Source organism: Salvelinus alpinus, chromosome 11 (assembly GCF_045679555.1).
Source record: "Salvelinus alpinus chromosome 11, SLU_Salpinus.1, whole genome shotgun sequence".
In the NCBI taxonomy this organism is placed as follows: Eukaryota; Metazoa; Chordata; class Actinopteri; order Salmoniformes; family Salmonidae; genus Salvelinus; species Salvelinus alpinus.
Genome location: NC_092096.1, coordinates 73361687 through 73389514, shown reverse-complemented (window position 1 = coordinate 73389514; position 27828 = coordinate 73361687). Strand labels below are relative to the sequence as shown.

At 46.5% G+C, this 27828-nt stretch overlaps 1 protein-coding gene across 3 annotated transcripts in view; it reads right to left on the bottom strand.

Annotated features, from left to right (window-relative positions):
- LOC139534779 (F-box only protein 41-like) overlaps positions 1-27828 on the bottom strand; it is a 74447-nt gene that overhangs the window by 35609 nt on the left and 11010 nt on the right. For all 3 annotated transcript variants that reach the window (XM_071334226.1, XM_071334224.1, XM_071334225.1), the window contains exon 2: positions 24822-25649. In XM_071334226.1, coding sequence (XP_071190327.1) covers positions 24822-25636 — 815 coding nt within the window. In that variant the 5' untranslated portion in view covers positions 25637-25649. The remainder of the gene's footprint in view (positions 1-24821; positions 25650-27828) is intronic.

The following is a 27828-nucleotide window of genomic DNA, read 5'->3' as shown; positions in this document are numbered from 1 at the left end:
GTTGCATCACTGCCTGGTATGGCAACTGCGCGGCCTCCGACCGCAAGGCACTACAGAGGGTAGTGCGAACGGCCCAGTACATCACTGGGGCAAAGCTTCCTGCCATCCAGGACCTCTATACCAGGCGGTGTCAGAGGAAGGCCCTAAAAATTGTCAAAGACTCCAGCCACTCGAGTCATAGACTGTCCTCTCTGCTACCGCACGGCAAGTGGTACCGGAGCACCAAGTCTAGGTCCAAGAGGCTTCTAAACAGCTTCCATCCTCAAGTCATAAGACTCCTGAACAACTAGTCAAATGGCTACCCAGACTATTTGCAGTGCCCCCCTCTTTACACCACTGCAACTCTCTGTTGTCATCTATGCATAGTCACTTTAACTCTACATGTTAAACCTACATGTACATATTACCTCGACAAACCGGTGCCCCCGCACATTGACTCTGTACCGGCACCTCCCTGTATATAGTCTCCACATTGACTCTGTACCGGCACCTCCCTGTATATAGCCTCCACATTGACTCTGTACCGGCACCTCCCTGTATATAGTCTCCACATTGACTCTGTACCGGCACCCCCCTGTATATAGCCTCCACATTGACTCTGTACCGGCACCCCCCTGTATATAGTCTCCACATTGACTCTGTACCGGCACCCCCCTGTATATAGCCTCCACATTGACTCTGTACCGGCACCTCCCTGTATATAGCCTCCACATTGACTCTGTACCGGCACCTCCCTGTATATAGCCTCCACATTGACTCTGTACCGGCACCTCCCTGTATATAGTCTCCACATTGACTCTGTACCGGCACCCCCCTGTATATAGCCTCCACATTGACTCTGTACCGGCACCCCCCTGTATATAGTCTCCACATTGACTCTGTACCGGCACCCCCCTGTATATAGCCTCCACATTGACTCTGTACCGGCACCCCCCTGTATATAGTCTCCACATTGACTCTGTACCGGCACCCCCCTGTATATAGTCTCCACATTGACTCTGTACCGGCACCCCCCTGTATATAGCCTCCACATTGACTCTGTACCGGCACCCCCCTGTATATAGCCTCCACATTGACTCTGTACCGGCACCCCCCTGTATATAGTCTCCACATTGACTCTGTACCGGCACCCCCCTGTATATAGTCTCCACATTGACTCTGTACCGGCACCCCCCTGTATATAGCCTCCACATTGACTCTGTACCGGCACCCCCCTGTATATAGCCTCCACATTGACTCTGTACCAGTACCCCCTGTATATAGTCTCCACATTGACTCTGTACCAGTACCCCCTGTATATAGTCTCCACATTGACTCTGTACCAGTACCCCCTGTATATAGCCTCCACATTGACTCTGTACCGGCACCCCCCTGTATATAGCCTCCACATTGACTCTGTACCGGCACCCCCCTGTATATAGTCTCCACATTGACTCTGTACCGGTACCCCCCTGTATATAGCCTCCACATTGACTCTGTACCGGTACCCCCTGTATATAGTCTCCACATTGACTCTGTACCGGCACCCCCCTGTATATAGTCTCCACATTGACTCTGGACCGGTAACCCCCTGTATATAGTCTCCACATTGACTCTGGACCGGTAACCCCCTGTATATAGTCTCCACATTGACTCTGTATCAGTATCCCCCTGTATATAGCCTCCACATCGACTCTGTACCGGCACCCCCCTGTATATAGCCTCCACATTGACTCTGTACCGGTACACCCTGTATATAGCCTCCACATTGACTCTGTACCGGTACCCCCTGTATATAGCCTCCACATTGACTCTGTACCGGTACCCCCTGTATATAGCCTCCACATTGACTCTGTACCGGTACCCCCTGTATATAGCCTCCACATTGACTCTGTACCGGTACACCCTGTATATAGCCTCCACATTGACTCTGTACCGGCACCCCCCTGTATATAGCCTCCACATTGACTCTGTACCGGCACCTCCCTGTATATAGCCTCCACATTGACTCTGTACCGGTACCCCCTGTATATAGCCTCCACATTGACTCTGTACCGGTACACCCTGTATATAGCCTCCACATTGACTCTGTACCGGTACACCCTGTATATAGCCTCCACATTAACTCTGTACCGTAATACCCTGTATATAGCCTCCACATTGACTCTGTACCGGTACACCCTGTATATAGCCTCCACATTGACTCTGTACCGTAACACCCTGTATATAGTCTCCACATTGACTCTGTACCGTAACACCCTGTATATAGCCTCCACATTGACTCTGTACCGGCACCCCCCTGTATATAGTCTCCACATTGACTCTGTACCGGCACCCCCCTGTATATAGTCTCCACATTGACTCTGTACCGGCACCCCCCTGTATATAGTCTCCACATTGACTCTGTACCGGCACCCCCCTGTATATAGCCTCCACATTGACTCTGTACCGGCACCCCCCTGTATATAGCCTCCACATTGACTCTGTACCAGTACCCCCTGTATATAGTCTCCACATTGACTCTGTACCAGTACCCCCTGTATATAGTCTCCACATTGACTCTGTACCAGTACCCCCTGTATATAGCCTCCACATTGACTCTGTACCGGCACCCCCCTGTATATAGCCTCCACATTGACTCTGTACCGGCACCCCCCTGTATATAGTCTCCACATTGACTCTGTACCGGTACCCCCCTGTATATAGCCTCCACATTGACTCTGTACCGGTACCCCCTGTATATAGTCTCCACATTGACTCTGTACCGGCACCCCCCTGTATATAGTCTCCACATTGACTCTGTAACAGTACCCCCTGTATATAGTCTCCACATTGACTCTGTACCGGCACCCCCCTGTATATAGTCTCCACATTGACTCTGGACCGGTAACCCCCTGTATATAGTCTCCACATTGACTCTGGACCGGTAACCCCCTGTATATAGTCTCCACATTGACTCTGTATCAGTATCCCCCTGTATATAGCCTCCACATCGACTCTGTACCGGCACCCCCCTGTATATAGCCTCCACATTGACTCTGTACCGGCACCCCCCTGTATATAGTCTCCACATTGACTCTGTACTGGCACCCCCCTGTATATAGTCTCCACATTGACTCTGTAACAGTACCCCCTGTATATAGTCTCCACATTGACTCTGTACCGGCACCCCCCTGTATATAGCCTCCACATTGACTCTGTATCAGTACCCCCCTGTATATAGCCTCCACATTGACTCTGTACCGGCACCCCCCTGTATATAGCCTCCACATTGACTCTGTATCAGTACCCCCCTGTATATAGCCTCCACATTGACTCTGTACCGGCACCCCCCTGTATATAGTCTCCACATTGACTCTGTACCGGCACCCCCCTGTATATAGCCTCCACATTGACTCTGTACTGGTACCCCCTGTATATAGTCTCCACATTGACTCTGTACCGGCACCTCCCTGTATATAGTCTCCACATTGACTCTGTACCGGCACCCCCCTGTATATAGCCTCCACATTGACTCTGTACCGCTACCCCCCTGTATATAGCCTCCACATTGACTCTGTACCGGTACACCCTGTATATAGCCTCCACATTGACTCTGTACCGGTACCCCCTGTATATAGCCTCCACATTGACTCTGTACCGGTACCCCCTGTATATAGCCTCCACATTGACTCTGTACCGGTACCCCCTGTATATAGCCTCCACATTGACTCTGTACCGGTACACCCTGTATATAGCCTCCACATTGACTCTGTATCAGCACCCTCCTGTATATAGCCTCCACATTGACTCTGTACCGGTACCCCCTGTATATAGCCTCCACATTGACTCTGTACCGGTACACCCTGTATATAGCCTCCACATTGACTCTGTACCGGCACCTCCCTGTATATAGCCTCCACATTGACTCTGTACCGGTACCCCCTGTATATAGCCTCCACATTGACTCTGTACCGGTACACCCTGTATATAGCCTCCACATTGACTCTGTACCGGTACACCCTGTATATAGCCTCCACATTAACTCTGTACCGTAATACCCTGTATATAGCCTCCACATTGACTCTGTACCGGTACACCCTGTATATAGCCTCCACATTGACTCTGTACCGTAACACCCTGTATATAGTCTCCACATTGACTCTGTACCGTAACACCCTGTATATAGCCTCCACATTGACTCTGTACCGCTACCCCCCTGTATATAGCCTCCACATTGACTCTGTACCGTAACACCCTGTATATAGTCTCCACATTGACTCTGTACCGTAATACCCTGTATATAGCCTCCACATTGACTCTGTACCGGTACCCCCTGTATATAGTCTCCACATTGACTCTGTACTGGCACCCCCCTGTATATAGTCTCCACATTGACTCTGTAACAGTACCCCCTGTATATAGTCTCCACATTGACTCTGTACCGGCACCCCCCTGTATATAGCCTCCACATTGACTCTGTACCGGCACCCCCCTGTATATAGCCTCCACATTGACTCTGTACCGGCACCCCCCTGTATATAGCCTCCACATTGACTCTGTACCGGCACCCCCCTGTATATAGTCTCCACATTGACTCTGTACCGTAACACCCTGTATATAGTCTCCACATTGACTCTGTACCGGCACCCCCCTGTATATAGTCTCCACATTGACTCTGTACCGGCACCCCCCTGTATATAGTCTCCACATTGACTCTGTACCGGCACCCCCTTGTATATAGTCTCCACATTGACTCTGTATCAGTATCCCCCTGTATATAGCCTCCACATTGACTCTGTACCGGCACCCCCCTGTATATAGCCTCCACATTGACTCTGTACCGGCACCCCCCTGTATATAGCCTCCACATTGACTCTGTACCGGCACCCCCCTGTATATAGCCTCCACATTGACTCTGTACCAGTACCCCCTGTATATAGTCTCCACATTGACTCTGTACCAGTACCCCCTGTATATAGTCTCCACATTGACTCTGTACCAGTACCCCCTGTATATAGCCTCCACATTGACTCTGTACCGGCACCCCCCTGTATATAGCCTCACATTGACTCTGTACCGGCACCCCCCTGTATATAGTCTCCACATTGACTCTGTACCGGTACCCCCCTGTATATAGCCTCCACATTGACTCTGTACCGGTACCCCCTGTATATAGTCTCCACATTGACTCTGTACCGGCACCCCCCTGTATATAGTCTCCACATTGACTCTGTAACAGTACCCCCTGTATATAGTCTCCACATTGACTCTGTACCGGCACCCCCCTGTATATAGCCTCCACATTGACTCTGTACCGGCACCTCCCTGTATATAGCCTCCACATTGACTCTGTACCGGTACCCCCTGTATATAGCCTCCACATTGACTCTGTACCGGTACACCCTGTATATAGCCTCCACATTGACTCTGTACCGGTACACCCTGTATATAGCCTCCACATTAACTCTGTACCGTAATACCCTGTATATAGCCTCCACATTGACTCTGTACCGGTACACCCTGTATATAGCCTCCACATTGACTCTGTACCGGCACCCCCCTGTATATAGCCTCCACATTGACTCTGTACCAGTACCCCCTGTATATAGTCTCCACATTGACTCTGTACCAGTACCCCCTGTATATAGTCTCCACATTGACTCTGTACCAGTACCCCCTGTATATAGCCTCCACATTGACTCTGTACCGGCACCCCCCTGTATATAGCCTCCACATTGACTCTGTACCGGCACCCCCCTGTATATAGTCTCCACATTGACTCTGTACCGGTACCCCCCTGTATATAGCCTCCACATTGACTCTGTACCGGTACCCCCTGTATATAGTCTCCACATTGACTCTGTACCGGCACCCCCCTGTATATAGTCTCCACATTGACTCTGTAACAGTACCCCCTGTATATAGTCTCCACATTGACTCTGTACCGGCACCCCCCTGTATATAGTCTCCACATTGACTCTGGACCGGTAACCCCCTGTATATAGTCTCCACATTGACTCTGGACCGGTAACCCCCTGTATATAGTCTCCACATTGACTCTGTATCAGTATCCCCCTGTATATAGCCTCCACATCGACTCTGTACCGGCACCCCCCTGTATATAGCCTCCACATTGACTCTGTACCGGCACCCCCCTGTATATAGTCTCCACATTGACTCTGTACTGGCACCCCCCTGTATATAGTCTCCACATTGACTCTGTAACAGTACCCCCTGTATATAGTCTCCACATTGACTCTGTACCGGCACCCCCCTGTATATAGCCTCCACATTGACTCTGTATCAGTACCCCCCTGTATATAGCCTCCACATTGACTCTGTACCGGCACCCCCCTGTATATAGCCTCCACATTGACTCTGTATCAGTACCCCCCTGTATATAGCCTCCACATTGACTCTGTACCGGCACCCCCCTGTATATAGTCTCCACATTGACTCTGTACCGGCACCCCCTGTATATAGTCTCCACATTGACTCTGTACCGGCACCTCCCTGTATATAGTCTCCACATTGACTCTGTACCGGCACCCCCCTGTATATAGCCTCCACATTGACTCTGTACCGCTACCCCCCTGTATATAGCCTCCACATTGACTCTGTACCGGTACACCCTGTATATAGCCTCCACATTGACTCTGTACCGGTACCCCCTGTATATAGCCTCCACATTGACTCTGTACCGGTACCCCCTGTATATAGCCTCCACATTGACTCTGTACCGGTACCCCCTGTATATAGCCTCCACATTGACTCTGTACCGGTACACCCTGTATATAGCCTCCACATTGACTCTGTATCAGCACCCTCCTGTATATAGCCTCCACATTGACTCTGTACCGGTACCCCCTGTATATAGCCTCCACATTGACTCTGTACCGGTACACCCTGTATATAGCCTCCACATTGACTCTGTACCGGCACCTCCCTGTATATAGCCTCCACATTGACTCTGTACCGGTACCCCCTGTATATAGCCTCCACATTGACTCTGTACCGGTACACCCTGTATATAGCCTCCACATTGACTCTGTACCGGTACACCCTGTATATAGCCTCCACATTAACTCTGTACCGTAATACCCTGTATATAGCCTCCACATTGACTCTGTACCGGTACACCCTGTATATAGCCTCCACATTGACTCTGTACCGTAACACCCTGTATATAGTCTCCACATTGACTCTGTACCGTAACACCCTGTATATAGCCTCCACATTGACTCTGTACCGCTACCCCCCTGTATATAGCCTCCACATTGACTCTGTACCGTAACACCCTGTATATAGTCTCCACATTGACTCTGTACCGTAATACCCTGTATATAGCCTCCACATTGACTCTGTACCGGCACCCCCCTGTATATAGCCTCCACATTGACTCTGTACCGGCACCCCCCTGTATATAGTCTCCACATTGACTCTGTACTGGCACCCCCCTGTATATAGTCTCCACATTGACTCTGTAACAGTACCCCCTGTATATAGTCTCCACATTGACTCTGTACCGGCACCCCCCTGTATATAGCCTCCACATTGACTCTGTATCAGTACCCCCCTGTATATAGCCTCCACATTGACTCTGTACCGGCACCCCCCTGTATATAGCCTCCACATTGACTCTGTATCAGTACCCCCCTGTATATAGCCTCCACATTGACTCTGTACCGGCACCCCGCTGTATATAGTCTCCACATTGACTCTGTACCGGCACCCCCTGTATATAGTCTCCACATTGACTCTGTACCGGCACCTCCCTGTATATAGTCTCCACATTGACTCTGTACCGGCACCCCCCTGTATATAGCCTCCACATTGACTCTGTACCGCTACCCCCCTGTATATAGCCTCCACATTGACTCTGTACCGGTACACCCTGTATATAGCCTCCACATTGACTCTGTACCGGTACCCCCTGTATATAGCCTCCACATTGACTCTGTACCGGTACCCCCTGTATATAGCCTCCACATTGACTCTGTACCGGTACCCCCTGTATATAGCCTCCACATTGACTCTGTACCGGTACACCCTGTATATAGCCTCCACATTGACTCTGTATCAGCACCCTCCTGTATATAGCCTCCACATTGACTCTGTACCGGTACCCCCTGTATATAGCCTCCACATTGACTCTGTACCGGTACACCCTGTATATAGCCTCCACATTGACTCTGTACCGGCACCTCCCTGTATATAGCCTCCACATTGACTCTGTACCGGTACCCCCTGTATATAGCCTCCACATTGACTCTGTACCGGTACACCCTGTATATAGCCTCCACATTGACTCTGTACCGGTACACCCTGTATATAGCCTCCACATTAACTCTGTACCGTAATACCCTGTATATAGCCTCCACATTGACTCTGTACCGGTACACCCTGTATATAGCCTCCACATTGACTCTGTACCGTAACACCCTGTATATAGTCTCCACATTGACTCTGTACCGTAACACCCTGTATATAGCCTCCACATTGACTCTGTACCGCTACCCCCCTGTATATAGCCTCCACATTGACTCTGTACCGTAACACCCTGTATATAGTCTCCACATTGACTCTGTACCGTAATACCCTGTATATAGCCTCCACATTGACTCTGTACCGGTACCCCCTGTATATAGTCTCCACATTGACTCTGTACTGGCACCCCCCTGTATATAGTCTCCACATTGACTCTGTAACAGTACCCCCTGTATATAGTCTCCACATTGACTCTGTACCGGCACCCCCCTGTATATAGCCTCCACATTGACTCTGTACCGGCACCCCCCTGTATATAGCCTCCACATTGACTCTGTACCGGCACCCCCCTGTATATAGCCTCCACATTGACTCTGTACCGGCACCCCCCTGTATATAGTCTCCACATTGACTCTGTACCGTAACACCCTGTATATAGTCTCCACATTGACTCTGTACCGGCACCCCCCTGTATATAGTCTCCACATTGACTCTGTACCGGCACCCCCCTGTATATAGTCTCCACATTGACTCTGTACCGGCACCCCCTTGTATATAGTCTCCACATTGACTCTGTATCAGTATCCCCCTGTATATAGCCTCCACATTGACTCTGTACCGGCACCCCCCTGTATATAGCCTCCACATTGACTCTGTACCGGCACCCCCCTGTATATAGCCTCCACATTGACTCTGTACCGGCACCCCCCTGTATATAGCCTCCACATTGACTCTGTACCAGTACCCCCTGTATATAGTCTCCACATTGACTCTGTACCAGTACCCCCTGTATATAGTCTCCACATTGACTCTGTACCAGTACCCCCTGTATATAGCCTCCACATTGACTCTGTACCGGCACCCCCCTGTATATAGCCTCCACATTGACTCTGTACCGGCACCCCCCTGTATATAGTCTCCACATTGACTCTGTACCGGTACCCCCCTGTATATAGCCTCCACATTGACTCTGTACCGGTACCCCCTGTATATAGTCTCCACATTGACTCTGTACCGGCACCCCCCTGTATATAGTCTCCACATTGACTCTGTAACAGTACCCCCTGTATATAGTCTCCACATTGACTCTGTACCGGCACCCCCCTGTATATAGTCTCCACATTGACTCTGGACCGGTAACCCCCTGTATATAGTCTCCACATTGACTCTGGACCGGTAACCCCCTGTATATAGTCTCCACATTGACTCTGTATCAGTATCCCCCTGTATATAGCCTCCACATCGACTCTGTACCGGCACCCCCCTGTATATAGCCTCCACATTGACTCTGTACCGGCACCCCCCTGTATATAGTCTCCACATTGACTCTGTACCGGTACCCCCCTGTATATAGCCTCCACATTGACTCTGTACCGGTACCCCCTGTATATAGTCTCCACATTGACTCTGTACTGGCACCCCCCTGTATATAGTCTCCACATTGACTCTGTAACAGTACCCCCTGTATATAGTCTCCACATTGACTCTGTACCGGCACCCCCCTGTATATAGCCTCCACATTGACTCTGTATCAGTACCCCCCTGTATATAGCCTCCACATTGACTCTGTACCGGCACCCCCCTGTATATAGCCTCCACATTGACTCTGTATCAGTACCCCCCTGTATATAGCCTCCACACTGACTCTGTACCGGTACCCCCTGTATATAGTCTCCACATTGACTCTGTACCGGCACCTCCCTGTATATAGTCTCCACATTGACTCTGTACCGGCACCCCCCTGTATATAGCCTCCACATTGACTCTGTACCGCTACCCCCCTGTATATAGCCTCCACATTGACTCTGTACCGGTACACCCTGTATATAGCCTCCACATTGACTCTGTACCGGTACCCCCTGTATATAGCCTCCACATTGACTCTGTACCGGTACCCCCTGTATATAGCCTCCACATTGACTCTGTACCGGTACCCCCTGCATATAGCCTCCACATTGACTCTGTACCGGTACACCCTGTATATAGCCTCCACATTGACTCTGTACCGGTACCCCCTGTATATAGCCTCCACATTGACTCTGTACCGGTACACCCTGTATATAGCCTCCACATTGACTCTGTACCGGTACACCCTGTATATAGCCTCCACATTAACTCTGTACCGTAATACCCTGTATATAGCCTCCACATTGACTCTGTACCGGTACACCCTGTATATAGCCTCCACATTGACTCTGTACCGTAACACCCTGTATATAGTCTCCACATTGACTCTGTACCGTAACACCCTGTATATAGCCTCCACATTGACTCTGTACCGCTACCCCCCTGTATATAGCCTCCACATTGACTCTGTACCGTAACACCCTGTATATAGTCTCCACATTGACTCTGTACCGTAATACCCTGTATATAGCCTCCACATTGACTCTGTACCGTAACACCCTGTATATAGTCTCCACATTGACTCTGTACCGTAACACCCTGTATATAGTCTCCACATTGACTCTGTACCGTAACACCCTGTATATAGTCTCCACATTGACTCTGTACCGTAACACCCTGTATATAGCCTCCACATTGTCTCTGTACCGTAACACCCTGTATATAGTCTCCACATTGACTCTGTACCGGCACCTCCCTGTATATAGCCTCCACATTGACTCTGTACCGGTACCCCCTGTATATAGCCTCCACATTGACTCTGTACCGTAACACCCTGTATATAGCCTCCACATTGACTCTGTACCGGTACACCCTGTATATAGCCTCCACATTGACTCTGTACCGGTACACCCTGTATATAGCCTCCACATAAACTCTGTACCGTAATACCCTGTATATAGCCTCCACATTGACTCTGTACCGGTACACCCTGTATATAGCCTCCACATTGACTCTGTACCGTAACACCCTGTATATAGTCTCCACATTGACTCTGTACCGTAACACCCTGTATATAGCCTCCACATTGACTCTGTACCGCTACCCCCCTGTATATAGCCTCCACATTGACTCTGTACCGTAACACCCTGTATATAGTCTCCACATTGACTCTGTACCGTAATACCCTGTATATAGCCTCCACATTGACTCTGTACCGTAACACCCTGTATATAGTCTCCACATTGACTCTGTACCGTAACACCCTGTATATAGTCTCCACATTGACTCTGTACCGTAACACCCTGTATATAGCCTCCACATTGACTCTGTACCGGTACCCCCTGTATATAGCCTCCACATTGACTCTGTACCGTAACACCCTGTATATAGCCTCCACATTGACTCTGTACCGGTACACCCTGTATATAGCCTCCACATTGACTCTGTACCGGTACACCCTGTATATAGCCTCCACATAAACTCTGTACCGTAATACCCTGTATATAGCCTCCACATTGACTCTGTACCGGTACACCCTGTATATAGCCTCCACATTGACTCTGTACCGTAACACCCTGTATATAGTCTCCACATTGACTCTGTACCGTAACACCCTGTATATAGCCTCCACATTGACTCTGTACCGCTACCCCCCTGTATATAGCCTCCACATTGACTCTGTACCGTAACACCCTGTATATAGTCTCCACATTGACTCTGTACCGTAATACCCTGTATATAGCCTCCACATTGACTCTGTACCGTAACACCCTGTATATAGTCTCCACATTGACTCTGTACCGTAACACCCTGTATATAGTCTCCACATTGACTCTGTACCGTAACACCCTGTATATAGTCTCCACATTGACTCTGTACCGTAACACCCTGTATATAGCCTCCACATTGTCTCTGTACCGTAACACCCTGTATATAGTCTCCACATTGACTCTGTACCGTAACACCCTGTATATAGTCTCGCTGTTGGTGTTTCACTGCTGCTCTTTAACTACTTTTACTTTTATCTCTTATTCTTATCAGATTTTTTTTAACTGCATTGATGGTTAGGGGGTCGTCAGTAAGCATTTCACTGTAAGGTCTACACCTGTTGTTTTCGGCGTAAATTTGATTTGATATGAGGAAGGTCTCTACACATGACCATGGACCATAGCAGGAAGGTCTTACTTGGATATGGTCGCATCAGGTTTACACTCAAAGGGAATTCCTCATCTACCAGGTAAGACCTATGGGCTTGTGTTTGGGTCCCAGGTAAGACATATGGGCTTGTGTTTGGGTCCCAGGTAAGACATATGGGCTTGTGTTTGGGTCCCAGGTAAGACATATGGGCTCGGTGTTTGGGTCCCAGGTAAGACCTATGGGCTTGTGTTTGGGTCCCAGGTAAGACATATGGGCTTGTGTTTGGGTCCCAGGTAAGACCTATGGGCTCGGTGATGGGTCCCAGGTAAGACCTATGGGCTCGGTGTTTGGGTCCCAGGTAAGACATATGGGCTTGTGTTTGGGTCCCAGGTAAGACATACAGTGGGGAGAACAAGTATTTGATACACTGCTGATTTTGCAGATTTTCCTACTTACAAAGCATGTAGAGGTCTGTAATTTTTATCATAGGTACACTTCAACTGTGAGAGACGGAATCTAAAACAAAAATCCCGAAAATCACATTGTATGATTTTTAAGTAATTAATTAGCATTTTATTGCATGACATAAGTATTTGATACATCAGAAAAGCAGAACTTAATATTTGGTACAGAATCCTTTGTTTGCAATTACAGAGATCATACGTTTCCTGTAGTTCTTGACCAGGTTTGCACACACTGCAGCAGGGATTTTGGCCCACTCCTCCATACAGACCTTCTCCAGATCCTTCAGGTTTCGGGGCTGTCGCTGGGCAATACGGACTTTCAGCTCCCTCCAAAGATTTTCTATTGGGTTCAGGTCTGGAGACTGGCTAGGCCACTCCAGGACCTTGAGATGCTTCTTACGGAGCCACTCCTTAGTTGCCCTGGCTGTGTGTTTCGGGTCGTTGTCATGCTGGAAGACCCAGCCACGACCCATCATCAATGCTCTTACTGAGGGAAGGAGGTTGTTGGCCAAGATCTCGCGATACATGGCCCCATCCATCCTCCCCTCAATACGGTGCAGTCGTCCTGTCCCCTTTGCAGAAAGGCATCCCCAAAGAATGATGTTTCCACCTCCATGCTTCACGGTTGGGATGGTGTTCTTGGGGTTGTACTCATCCTTCTTCTTCCTCCAAACACGGCGAGTGGAGTTTAGACCAAAAAGCTCTATTTTTGAATCATCAGACCACATGACCTTCTCCCATTCCTCCTCTGGATCATCCAGATGGTCATTGGCAAACTTCAGACGGGCCTGGACATGCGCCTGCTTGAGCAGGGGGATCTTGTGTGCTCTGCAGGATTTTAATCCATGACGGCGTAGTGTGTTACTAATGGTTTTCTTTGAGACTGTGGTCCCAGCTCTCTTCAGGTCATTGACCAGGTCCTGCCGTGTAGTTCTGGGCTGATCCCTCACCTTCCTCATGATCATTGATGCCCCACGACGTGAGATCTTGCATGGAGCCCCAGACCGAGGGTGATTGACCGTCATCTTGAACTTCTTCCATTTTCTAATAATTGCGCCAACAGTTGTTGCCTTCTCACCAAGCTGCTTGCCTATTGTCCTGTAGCCCATCCCAGCCTTGTGCAGGTCTACAATTTTATCCCTGATGTCCTTACACAGCTCTCTGGTCTTGGCCATTGTGGAGAGGTTGGAGTCTGTTTGATTGAGTGTGTGGACAGGTGTCTTTTATACAGGTAACGAGTTCAAACAGGTGCAGTTAATACAGGTAATGAGTGGAGAACAGGAGGGCTTCTTAAAGAAAAACTAACAGGTCTGTGAGAGCCGGAATTCTTACTGGTTGGTAGGTGATCAAATACTTATGTCATGCAATAAAAAGCAAATGAATTACTTAAAAATCATACAATGTGATTTTCTGGATTTTTGTTTTAGATTCCGTCTCTCACAGTTGAAGTGTACCTATGATAAAAATTACAGACCTCTACATGCTTTGTAAGTAGGAAAACCTGCAAAATCGGCAGTGTATCAAATACTTGTTCTCCCCACTGTATGGGCTTGGTGTTTGGGTCCGAGGTAAGACATATGAGCTTGGTGTTTGGGTCCCAGGTAAGACCTATGGGCTTGGTGTTTGGGTCCCAGGTAAGACCTATGGGCTCGGTGTTTGGGTCCCAGGTAAGACCTATGGGCTTGTGTTTGGGTCCCAGGTAAGACCTATGGGCTCGGTGTTTGGGTCCCAGGTAAGACATATGGGCTTGGTGTTTGGGTCCCAGGTAAGACATATGGGCTTGGTGTTTGGGTCCCAGGTAAGACCTATGGGCTTGGTGTTTGGTTCCCAGGTAAGACCTATGGGCTTGTTGTTTGGGTCCCAGGTAAGACATATTGGCTCGGTGTTTGGGTCCCAGGTAAGACCTATGGGCTTGTGTTTGGGTCCCAGGTAAGACCTATGGGCTTGTGTTTGGGTCCCAGGTAAGACCTATGGGCTTGTGTTTGGGTCCCAGGTAAGACCTATGGGCTTGGTGATGGGTCCCAGGTAAGACCTATGGGCTTGTGTTTGGGTCCTGTAGAAGTAAATGAAATATATAGGACAGCACATAGATGTATAAAATGGCTGAACATTAAAAATAGATCACAGTAATGAAAGGGAGACACATGGTCTGATGACCTGACACATGGTCTGCTGACCTGACACTAATGAAAGGGAGAGAACACATGGTCTGCTGACCTGACACTAATGATAAAGAGATTCATAGTCAGCTGCTTCTAAACAGAGGTTTATAAGACAGAATCTGCTGATTCCAATAAAGGCAAACAAAACAAAGAGTACATTGACACATTATGCTGACACACTAGGATGGAGGGTCCGGCCACCATTGTAGTCTAGCTGAGAGCAGATGTGGGCGTTATTGGGCGTGAACAAGCGGGAAGCTTGAACTAGAGGATAGTGGTGGCGAATGACTTGAGAAGGGAGACTTCATTTGCATAAGGGATGGACATAGTGCTATGTGTGTATAAATATAGGAGCTAAGGCTCTGGGAGGGGGGTTCCGCGGTGGGTGTTCCGCGGTGTGTGTGCCGCGGGGTGTGTTCCGCGGACATTCCAGATTGTGATACAATTTGTATTAAAAATCTTATTTGAGTTCACAAAGTTCTTGTAAGAGTTATATTTGAAGTGATTTTCTACGACATAATTGGCGAGCTTGCTAGGAGCTGATAGGGACTGGGACGTTCTTGGCTGATGATGGGTTCTTTGGACAATCTAAACAAACAGAGGTGGCCACCCAACTATATACGGTAAGCAAGTTCTTACAATAGTTGAAATGTTTGTGTAGATTGCTTCAGAGTCCTGTCTCAGCGGGAGGAATGTCATGTAGGTCTCTCTCTCAAATTTCCTAAAAACGATAAAAACGAAAGAACTTTTGAATTCAAATAAATGTGCATGCATGTGTGAGTTTGGGTTTTGTATGAATGCGCATGTCTAGAGATTGAGTGAACTGGAACTGTGAACTTTGATTGTGTCGGGTGTTTGGCTGGGGGGAGCGGGCATTTGTTCTGGTTGGACTGCTCGAGACAGGTTCATGTGTCTGGTTTGATTGGGGGAGTTGTTCCGTCTGATTCTGCTTGGCCGGGTTCGACCGTATCAGGATCTGTTTTGGGATGTGCGTAAACACACCTCAGTCAACCTGAGCGGGCGACTCGTGTCGGGTGTGTGTGATTCGGACTGCCCCTCTCGTCGGACCATTCATTTTGAGCAGCCTTGTGTGGGCTGATCGGCGCAACTGTTTGTACTCTCTAGTTGAGCGGCTGGGCTCAGGCGCAGGGCTACAACAAGTAGTTTATACAGTCAAAGCATAAAACAGTAGGTTGTAGGAAAACGTTAGCCCGATTGTGCGGCGTTCAACTGCAAAAGTAGCTTATACAGTCAAAGCATAAAACAGTAGGTTGTAGGAAAACGTTAGCCCGATTGTGCGGCGTTCAACTGCAAAAGTAGCTTATACAGTCAAAGCATAAAACAGTAGGTTGTAGGAAAACGTTAGCCCGATTGTGCGGCGTTCAACTGCAAAAGTAGCTTATACAGTCAAAGCATAAAACAGTAGGTTGTAGGAAAACGTTAGCCCGATTGTGCGGCGTTCAACTGCAAAAGTAACTTATACGGTCAAAGCATAAATCGGTAGGTTGTAGGAAAACGTTGGCCCGATTGTGCGGCGTTCAACTGCAAAAGTAACTTATACGGTCAAAACATAAATCAGTAGTTAAATAAATATTCATAGTTTCCGCTCTGAAAGGAGGATTGTATGGGTGAAGTAGTAGGTGCAGGAAAAACGTTGGCCCGATTGTGCGGCGTTCAAATGCAAAAGAAATCCTGCGAATAAAAAACCGCTCTGTCTAGCTACCAGGGTTTGGTAATTCAGTAGGTCACGCCACAATACTACTCTAAGAATAGAAGAAAAGATAAGTATTGGGGGTTGAATAGGATATGAAGACAAGCTGATCCGATTAGACAGTAGTCTCGTCATATTGTAGAAGTCTAGGCTTATGTAGAAGGAAGTGAATTAAGTCAATAAAGAAAGACTGAGTTGTTTTGAGGTAAAAACAAAGGGATTGAATGAACGGATGAAACATAAAAGGATGAATGATAATGTTGTAAGAAATGAGTAGATCTGTGTAAAAATAGAAGATTAGGAAGGAAAGATGAGTTGTGTGTGTATGTAGGCAGAACGTCCAGGAGAGGGAGCGCGCAGCTCTCCTGTGACAGAGTAGAGTTGATGCTGTAGTATTCAGAAATAATGTATGTACTGTATAGAGTAGGCTTCGATAAAAGAAATTAAGTGATGTGACAAATGAATTATTAATTGGAAAGGAGATTGGCTCTAACTCGGAAAAATAGTAAATAAAAGGTGTAGAAATACATGGGAGTATTTAGGAAAAATAAATAAATAAATAGTCGCATGGGACCAAAATGTGAAGCTCGATTTGTAGGCGTTCTGATGTCAACATTCTATCATCAGAAAATACATTGCGATGAGGTTGTGTGTGTGGTTCCTCTAGTCCTCGCAGACGTGCGGGTGATTGGCAGAACTATTGACAAGATCTAAGAACCAATAAGAAAATAGCTCTCTGTTCTGGATATAGGTATATCGGGTAGTGTAATGTGACATTAGAACTTAGTGCGGTAGTAGGAAATGCCGCTATACAAGAGTTTATTTCCTTGTCAAAATAACAAACAACTAATTGGTTTGAGGTTAGTGAGAATGGAATTTTTTACTTGTCGGTGTATAGTCTCTGAGCGAACAATGAGTGTTTCATAGAGATTACAGTTTATATGTGGTCAAGAAGAAGTATTGGATCACGTTTGACATCTAGTAAAATAACGATGGAATTTTAATTGTTAGACATTCTATACCACAATTCTCTGGAACTGTTAAAGACACTTTAGAATAAAATCTATGGATAAGTAAAATTATTGGTTTGCTGACTAAAAGGTAACGTTGTGAATATTAACAATATGTACACTTTCTTTTCCAGAAAGAATAAGGGAAAAAAAGGGTTTTTTAATCTTCTCTGGTCAACAATGTCATTGGAGACTGCATTACTGTAGAAAGCAGTTAATTAAAGTCAGCCGCTTTAAAAATAAAAATATCTGGATAAGGCTAAAACATGGAGTTCTGGATGAGTGAGTCCAGTCCCTTTGCGATTATTGGCTTATGATTTACTACTAAGTGCACCATGTACTGGGAATGAATATACATTAGTAGGTTTATTGGAAGGGTTTTTTCCAATTCAGTTTCAAATTGGGTATGCAAAAGGATGAACATGTTTTTGAAAAATGTATTTAAGTTGCTCCTAAAGAAAGGGGGAGTGGAAACATTTTAATGGTGTCAAAATGCCCTGAATCCTAAGAATTTTCTGTGAAAGACTGATCACCTTTTACTAGAAATTGTTGAAACAGGTGGGATTTACTTATAAAATGTTTAAAAGACACCAGGCTCTATTCAAACTGTATGATTACTTTGAAAATCTATTATGTCCCTGGGAAAATTATGAAGAGTTGTACCCTTAAATTGAATAAGTTATTCGAATAGGTTTATTTTAATTTTTATTTTGATATAACATGGGTTCATGGGTAAAACTATCAGTTCCTTGGGGTTATGGTCTTTGGATAAATACACAAATGTGTTTTGTTCATTCTGCATATAGAAAGTGATGAAAGTTACTCCAAAGGGTTTTGTTGATAAATACCTCATCTGTAATTCGTCTGAGAAATCACCGGTAGAATAAGGGAGTTATCATAGAAGGTGACGTCAGAATGCTTTAAGGCATGGGAGAGAATATCACTACAAGTGGGTGTGGAGCTCAAACCCACCCTAACCGGCTGAATAGTGAGGGACAACTGTGTCTGATGACCTGTGAACTGTATCTAAAACAGACGTGCTGAAATGACATTATATTTGTTGGGAGACTAATGACTTAAAGGAATTGGGGTACTGACCTTTTTATTATCAGGCCACTCATGAGAGAAACTGAGACAAAAGGGCTATTGGGAAAATAGATAGTACTGGTAATAAAAGTGTTTAGTATAAATGTTAATTATTAAAGGGATGTTGTGTATTGAATAGATAAGGTCAAATTTGAGTTAAAGTAAACACTAAGGACTGTTATCCTGAATATTGGATTGGGAAAAGTATTTCAAAATAACTGTTTAGTTATTTAGATATAGCACTGTTTAAATTTAATAGGCCTAGGGCCACTCTGGAAAATACTCCTGAGACAAGGAGGTTGACAACTTACAGAGGATTGGATAAGGTTTTTTGTTTATTTTGTTTTATAATATCATTGGAATTGTAATGATAAAACTTTTATAACATAATGGAATAAAAAGGTATTCTGTTGTGCAATGTTACCCAAGGATGAAGAAGACAGAGACCAACAATAACATTGGCATAGAATGAAACGGATGGACGTTTTCCATTACATTAAAAATAGTGGTAATATTGCAAATGTGCAATTATTATAATTTATTTTTTCTCTTTTTCTCGTTTGGTCAATTTATTTGTTTTGAGGAACATAAGGTTGTGAATATGTTCCTCAGGAGGGAATGATATCTATTTTAAATTGACTTAAGGATGTTTTAAGTATGTATCAAACAATGGCAGTTATGGGTTAGGGGACTTATAAATGAAGGTAATGGTAGTAAAGGGGTGTTATTTCTAGAAATATGTATAAAAATAGAGATAATTCACAGAAAAGGAAAGACAGCTGGCTGTGTAAACTATAGGGACAATTCTAAAAGTAAATAGAACAATTCACATATCTAAAGATATGGTAAAAAGAATAAGTGGTGGCATTTTGAACATTAGAGCAAAAGTTTAAGAAACTTATGACATAGTTTTGTTAGGATTGGATATTCTTCCAACTGGAAGACGCTTGACTGATTACATGTTATTTTACAGCAGTTGCCGTAGGGACCATCATTTAACTATCATTATGAATATTTCTGTGGCAGGAGGCCAGGTATTGAGGCAGAATGTTTACATAGGGCTGTTATTAAAAATTAAGATTTAGTGATCTTGCTATAAGAAGGAAGTCTGTTGTCAGGAAATAACCCATGTGTTAGTGTGTATGTCCTCAGGAAAAAACAGCCAGAAATGGAAGGGCTTGGGCTGCATTCTGGAGACTGAGTGTACATCAAGATACACCAGGCTGGTGGTATACTTCTTACAACACTGCAGTGGTAAAGTTCTTTATGTCTCTCTTTGGTGGGTGCATAAGTCTCACGAGAAGTAAGGTCCAGCTGAATAATGGGTGAGCTTGAAAACACCATGACAGAGGATGTGGAATCAGAGAGAGAAAGAGAAAGAGATTAGATTCCACTATAGACATACTGGGTTGAGTTTGGAGGCTACTTGTTTTATTTTTAATACATCATGTGAAAGAGAATGGATGATAGGATATTATACTCTAAACAAACATGTTAAAGGGATTGATATGAAAGCATATACAGTGTTGAATTAATTCAAGAAGAGAGAATGTTAATTGTAGGTTATGCACATGATTATCAGTTGAAATGGAGTAGATGGGAAACTAAGTAAAAATGACATGATTTGGGAACACCTCTCAGAACCTGTGGCCGAAAGGGGAAGACTGGGTGGAAGCATGAGGAAGCTTTTTAGGGCTTTTATTTTTGTGGAGTCCAGCAGAAAAGTATCCTGGAGGCATAGAGTCAGGTAAAGAGAGAGTGGGAATTGTCATGGTCTCAGATTTCAGTTTGCATGAATATATTTATGCATAACACATAACATTGTCAATGCTGTTATGTTTTGTCTGTTGTTTTCCAAGTCTTATGTTTAGGAAACCAGAAGGAGAGGGGTTCGCCAGCTTCAGCTGGAATGTCTGTTTGTTGTGTGATGAGTGATGGAAGTAAGAGGATGTATGGTGCAATCTTAGAACAGAGGCCATAAGTCTCTAAGTATGAATGCTTCACAGAAAGAAGGCAGAAACCTGAGCCAGGATGAGAGGTTCTACGTCTGATGATCCAAGGGGACCAGAAGGACTTCTCCCAGTGATACCAGGAGATCTAGTCCACGTTCAAGTGTTCCGGAGGAAGTGGGATCAACCGAGGAGAGAAGGACCCTAGGAGGTGGCCAAAGCAACAAGAACGGCCGTCCAAGTGAAAGGAAGCCAGACGTGGTACCATCTGAACCACTGCAGCTGAGTCCCAACAGAGAGAAGGATACAACCACATATAGATGAGGACACAGAGGATGCTGATTCACCAGGAGGGAGCCCGGAGGGAGCAGGAGCAGCGGAAACGATTGAGACGCCAGGGAGGAGCCAAGAAAACAGCAAATGAAGTGAAAGCCAAAATACGACAAGTGCACCGACTAATGCACCCAGAAGAGGAGGAGAGGCCTCACAAGGCACAGAATGAGAACATCTTTTCCCTAAAAATTGAAACCTTCCAGATGGAAGTTAAGTCCGGCCTGAGGAGGGAGCCTCAGGTGAAGAAAGAGGAGGAAAAGGAGCTGAAGCTGAAGAAAATGGGGATTTCCCCACAATTGACTTTTAAACTTTTGAATGGTCTCCTTTACAGACAATTGAAGTTAGATCATTGATATCACTTTATTAGAGAGGTGTCTGCTAGGGGGGATCATGTTGAAATGCTTAAATTTAGAATGATGTTGTGTCACTTTTCTTTTGTTACTGCATGTAGGTCTTTGATTTTCTCATATTCATTTATTATTATACTCATTGTATTATTTTATTTTATTTGTTTTTATATACCACATTAGATCTTTTACTCTTATGAAAACTAGAGATGTTTGGTCTAGTTGGGTTTTCAGTAATGTTTCTAATTGGATCTTTTACTCCTATTTTCGTATTAATCATTTGGAGATGTTTGGTCCAGTTGGTTTATATGGTTTACTCTGTTTTTGTATTTTCTTGTCCATCATAGGTATTCTCATTTACTATCCCAAGGTCTTGTTTGTATCATTTATGTGGCTTTTTAGCCCCAGAGGAGGGATTTGTAGAAGTAAATGAAATATATAGGACAGCACATAGATGTATAAAATGGCTGAACATTAAAAATAGATCACAGTAATGAAAGGGAGACACATGGTCTGATGACCTGACACATGGTCTGCTGACCTGACACTAATGAAAGGGAGAGAACACATGGTCTGCTGACCTGACACTAATGATAAAGAGATTCATAGTCAGCTGCTTCTAAACAGAGGTTTATAAGACAGAATCTGCTGATTCCAATAAAGGCAAACAAAACAAAGAGTACATTGACACATTATGCTGACACACTAGGATGGAGGGTCCGGCCACCATTGTAGTCTAGCTGAGAGCAGATGTGGGCGTTATTGGGCGTGAACAAGCGGGAAGCTTGAACTAGAGGATAGTGGTGGCGAATGACTTGAGAAGGGAGACTTCATTTGCATAAGGGATGGACATAGTGCTATGTGTGTATAAATATAGGAGCTAAGGCTCTGGGAGGGGGGTTCCGCGGTGGGTGTTCCGCGGTGTGTGTGCCGCGGGGTGTGTTCCGCGGACATTCCAGATTGTGATACAATTTGTATTAAAAATCTTATTTGAGTTCACAAAGTTCTTGTAAGAGTTATATTTGAAGTGATTTTCTACGACAGTCCCAGGTAAGACCTATGGGCTTGGTGTTTGGGTCCCAGGTAAGACCTATGGGCTTGGTGTTTGGGTCCCAGGTAAGACATATGGGCTTGGTGTTTGGGTCCCAGGTAAGCAAATGAATTACTTAAAAATCATACAATGTGATTTTCTGGATTTTTGTTTTAGATTCCGTCTCTCACAGTTGAAGTGTACCTATGATAAAAATTACAGACCTCTACATGCTTTGTAAGTAGGAAAACCTGCAAAATCGGCAGTGTATCAAATACTTGTTCTCCCCACTGTATGGGCTTGGTGTTTGGGTCCGAGGTAAGACATATGAGCTTGGTGTTTGGGTCCCAGGTAAGACCTATGGGCTTGGTGTTTGGGTCCCAGGTAAGACCTATGGGCTCGGTGTTTGGGTCCCAGGTAAGACCTATGGGCTTGTGTTTGGGTCCCAGGTAAGACCTATGGGCTCGGTGATGGGTCCCAGGTAAGACCTATGGGCTTGTGTTTGGGTCCCAGGTAAGACCTATGGGCTCGGTGTTTGGGTCCCAGGTAAGACATATGGGCTTGGTGTTTGGGTCCCAGGTAAGACATATGGGCTTGGTGTTTGGGTCCCAGGTAAGACCTATGGGCTTGGTGTTTGGTTCCCAGGTAAGACCTATGGGCTTGTTGTTTGGGTCCCAGGTAAGACATATTGGCTCGGTGTTTGGGTCCCAGGTAAGACCTATGGGCTTGTGTTTGGGTCCCAGGTAAGACCTATGGGCTTGTGTTTGGGTCCCAGGTAAGACCTATGGGCTTGTGTTTGGGTCCCAGGTAAGACCTATGGGCTTGGTGATGGGTCCCAGGTAAGACCTATGGGCTTGTGTTTGGGTCCCAGGTAAGACCTATGGGCTTGGTGTTTGGGTCCCAGGTAAGACCTATGGGCTTGGTGTTTGGGTCCCAGGTAAGACATATGGGCTTGGTGTTTGGGTCCCAGGTAAGACCAATGGGCTCGGTGTTTGGGTCCCAGGTAAGACATATGGGCTTGGTGTTTGGGTCACAGGTAGGACCAATGGGCTTGGTGTTTGGGTCCCAGGTAAGACCTATGGGCTCGGTGTTTGGGTCCCAGGTAAGACCTATGGGCTTGGTGTTTGCGTCCCAGGCAAGCACCCTGGCCTTGGTAGCAACACATACCATAATGCAACAGTAGACATGGGACTACACATACCATAATGCAACATTATACACGGTACTACACATACCTTAATACAACAGTAGACATGGGACTACACATACCATAATGCAACAGTAGACATGGGACTACACATACCTTAATGCAACAGTAGACATGGGACTACACATACCTTAATACAACAGTAGACATGGGAATACACATACCATAATGCAACATGAACATGGGACTACACATACCATAATGCAACAGTAGACATGGGACTACACATACCACAATACAACAGTAGACATGGGACTACACATACCTTAATACAACAGTAGACATGGGACTACACATACCATAATGCAACAGTAGACATGGGACTACACATACCTTAATACAACAGTAGACATGGGACTACACATACCTTAATACAACAGTAGACATGGGACTACACATTCCATAATGCAACAGTAGACATGGGACTACACATAGCTTAATACAACAGTAGACATGGGACTACACATACCTTAATGCAACAGTAGACACGTGACTACACATACCTTAATGCAACAGTAGACATGGGACTACACATACCATAATACAACAGTAGACATGCGACTACACATACCATAATGCAACAGTAGACATGGGACTACACATACCATAATGCAACAGTAGACATGGGACTACACATACCATAATGCAACAGTAGACATGGGACTACACATACCTTAATACAACAGTAGACATGTGACTACACATACCATAATGCAACAGTAGACATGGGACTACACATATCATAATGCAACAGTAGACATGGGACTACACATACCTTAATACAACAGTAGACATGGGACTACACATACCATAATGCAACAGTAGACATGGGACTACACATACCTTAATACAACAGTAGACATGGGACTACACATACCATAATGCAACATGAACATGGGACTACACATACCATAATGCAACAGTAGACATGGGACTACACATACCTTAATACAACAGTAGACATGGGACTACACATACCATAATGCAACAGTAGGTTTCTGCTTGACTTGTGTTGTATCATTCTTATGGCTGCCGTATGTAGACATTATGAAGCATTATAAACATGTTATGAAGAGTTATAATCACTCACTGCTGCTTGCGGCACAGCTCCTGCTCCTTCCCCTGCAGGTCTCTCCTCAGAGTGGCCATCATCTCCACGGAAACCGCCACCTGCCGGGAGAGATGGGACGCCTGGTCCTCCAGCTCCTCCTTCTCCCTCTCCAGCCGCGCCGCATCCCGCCTCTCATGCTCTAGCTCCGCCTCTCGACGCTCTAGCTCCGCCCTCAGACAGCCCACATGCTGGGACACCCTCTCCTCCACCTCGGAAAACGTCCTGGCGATACTCCGCTCCACCCCCAGCCTCTCGTCAAGCCCCAGCCCCAGAGTGAGGCTCTCGTCCAGGCAGAGCCCAAACTCCAGGCCCAGGCTTGGCCCCAGCCACCGGCGGCCTAGGCCTCTCAGCCCCAAATCAGGCAGGCTGTCTCCCCTACAGCCAGGCAGGACCAGGGCCGTGGTGCTGTGAGGAGGTGCAGTAGAGGAGGAGGTAGCTACAGTACCAGCAGAGCAACCAGGGCCAGAAGACCCTCCTCCCTGGTCCCTCCTGGTCAACATCTCAATGAGTAGCTGGGTGGAGGCAGAGGAGGATGCTAGATCCAGGCAGGCCAGGGGGAAAGGGAGTCTCTCCCTCTGCGAGTCCAGGACGGGGTGCTCCGGCTGGGCCATGGCGTGGGGGAGGAGTGGGAGCAGGGTTCCTGGGCTGGAGCTCCTGGCGCGGGCCTGAGACAGAACCAAGAGGGTCTCGTAGGTGTGTCGGCTGACCAGGTGGGACCGGAGGGCAGGTACGCTGTCGAAGCGCTTGTCGTCTCCGCAGCGAGGGCAGAAGTACGGGAGGTCACATGATGCCATCGCTTCCGCCGGACTACCCTGGGCATCACCTCGAACAAACCCAGGGATAAGAGGTCAGAGGTCAGGGGTTAAAGTCAATCAGTGGTGTGTCCAGTGCTCTCTACTAACCCTAACCTTAACCCCTAACCCCTAACCCTAACTCTAACCCCTAACTCTAACCCCTAACCCTAACCCTAACCCCTAACCCTAACTCTAACCCTAACCCTAACCCTAACCCTAACCCTAACCCTAACCCTAACCCTAACCCTAACCCTAACCCTAACCATAACCCTAACCCTAACCCTAACCCTAACCCTAACCCTAACCCTAACCCTAACCCTAACCCTAACCCTAACCCTAACCCTAACCCTAACCCTAACCCTAACCCTAACCCTAACCCTAACCCTAACCCTAACCCTAACCCTAACCCTAACCCTAACCCTAACCCTAACCCTAACCCTAACCCTAACCCTAACCCTAACCCTAACCCTAACCCTAATCCTAACCCTAACCCTAACCCTAACCCTAACCCTAACCCTAACCCTAACCCTAACCCTAACCCTAACCCTAACCCTAACCCTAACCCTAACCCTAACCCTAACCCTAACCCTAACCCTAACCCTAACCCTAACCCTAACCCTAACCCTAACCCTAACCCTAACCCTAACCCTAACCCTAACCCTAACCCTAACCCTAACCCTAACCCTAACCCTAACCCTAACCCTAACCCTAACCCTAACCCTAATCCTAACCCTAACCCTAACCCTAACCCTAACCCTAACCCTAACCCTAACCCTAACCCTAACCCTAACCCTAACCCTAACCCTAACCCTAACCCTAACCCTAACCCTAACCCTAACCCTAACCCTAACCCTAACCCTAACCCTAACCCTAACCCTAACCCTAACCCTAACCTTAAACCCTAACCTTAACCCTAACCCTAACCCCTAACCCTAACCCTAACCCTAACCCTAACCCTAACCCTAACCCTAACCCTAACCCCTAACCCTAACCCTAACCCTAACCCTAACCCTAACCCTAACCCTAAGCCTAACCCCTAACCCTAACCCTAACCCTAACCCTAACCCTAACCCTAACCCTAACCCTAACCCTAACCCTAACCCCTAACCCCTAACCCCTAACCCTAACCCTAACCCTAACCCTAACCCCTAACCCTAACCCTAACCCCAACCCCTAACCCTAATTCTAACCCTAACCCCTAACCCCTAACCCCTAACCCCTAACCCTAACCCTAACCCCTAACCCTAACTCCTAACCCTAACCCTAACCCTAACCCTAACTTGCAGAACAGATTACAGAGCATCAGGATCATGGCTAGGAAAAAACTGTCTACTTTCATCGCTCTGTTTGTCTGTCAGATGATAACCCTGTCCTGTACAACCTAATGGGAAGTGTGTGTGTGTGTGTGTGTGTGTGTGTGTGTGTGTGTGTGTGTGTGTGTGTGTGTGTGTGTGTGTGTGTGTGTGTGTGTGTGTGTGTGTGTGTGTGTGTGTGTGTGTGTGTGTGTGTGTGTGTGTGTGTGTGTGTGTGTGTGTGTGTGAGAATCACACATGAGAATCAGTTTCAGATGGGGTTCACAGAGAGAGAGCCCTGTGTCCACTTTACATACATCAATTCTATAATCAATAATTAATGTCTGGAGTCTTTTAACATCAGAACTGAATCCATATGTCCCTATACTATATAGGTCACTCTCAAAACAATGTGAATCCATATGTCCCTATACTATATAGGTCACTCTCAAAACAATGTGGGCCATTAAAAATTCATTAAAATAAAGCACTCAGTGATTAACTACACCTCTCTCTTAACTTTGTCTCTCTCCAGAAAGAAACAGGAAAGAGAGAAAGAACGAGAGGGAGAGGATCAGACAGGGGAAGAGCGGAGAGGAGGGGGAAGGAGAGAGATCAGAGAGAGGAGGAGAGGAGGAGAAGAGGGAGGAGAGGGAGGTAGAGGGAGGAGAGGGAGGTAGAGTGATGTGGAGACTGATCTGTATCAGGTAGAGTGATGTGGAGACTGATCTGTATCAGGTAGAGTGATGTGGAGACTGATCTGTATCAGGTAGAGTGATATGGAGACTGATCTGCATCAGGTAGAGTGGTGTGGAGACTGATCTGTATCAGGTAGAGTGATGTGGAGACTGATCTGTATCAGGTAGAGTGATATGGAGACTGATCTGCATCAGGTAGAGT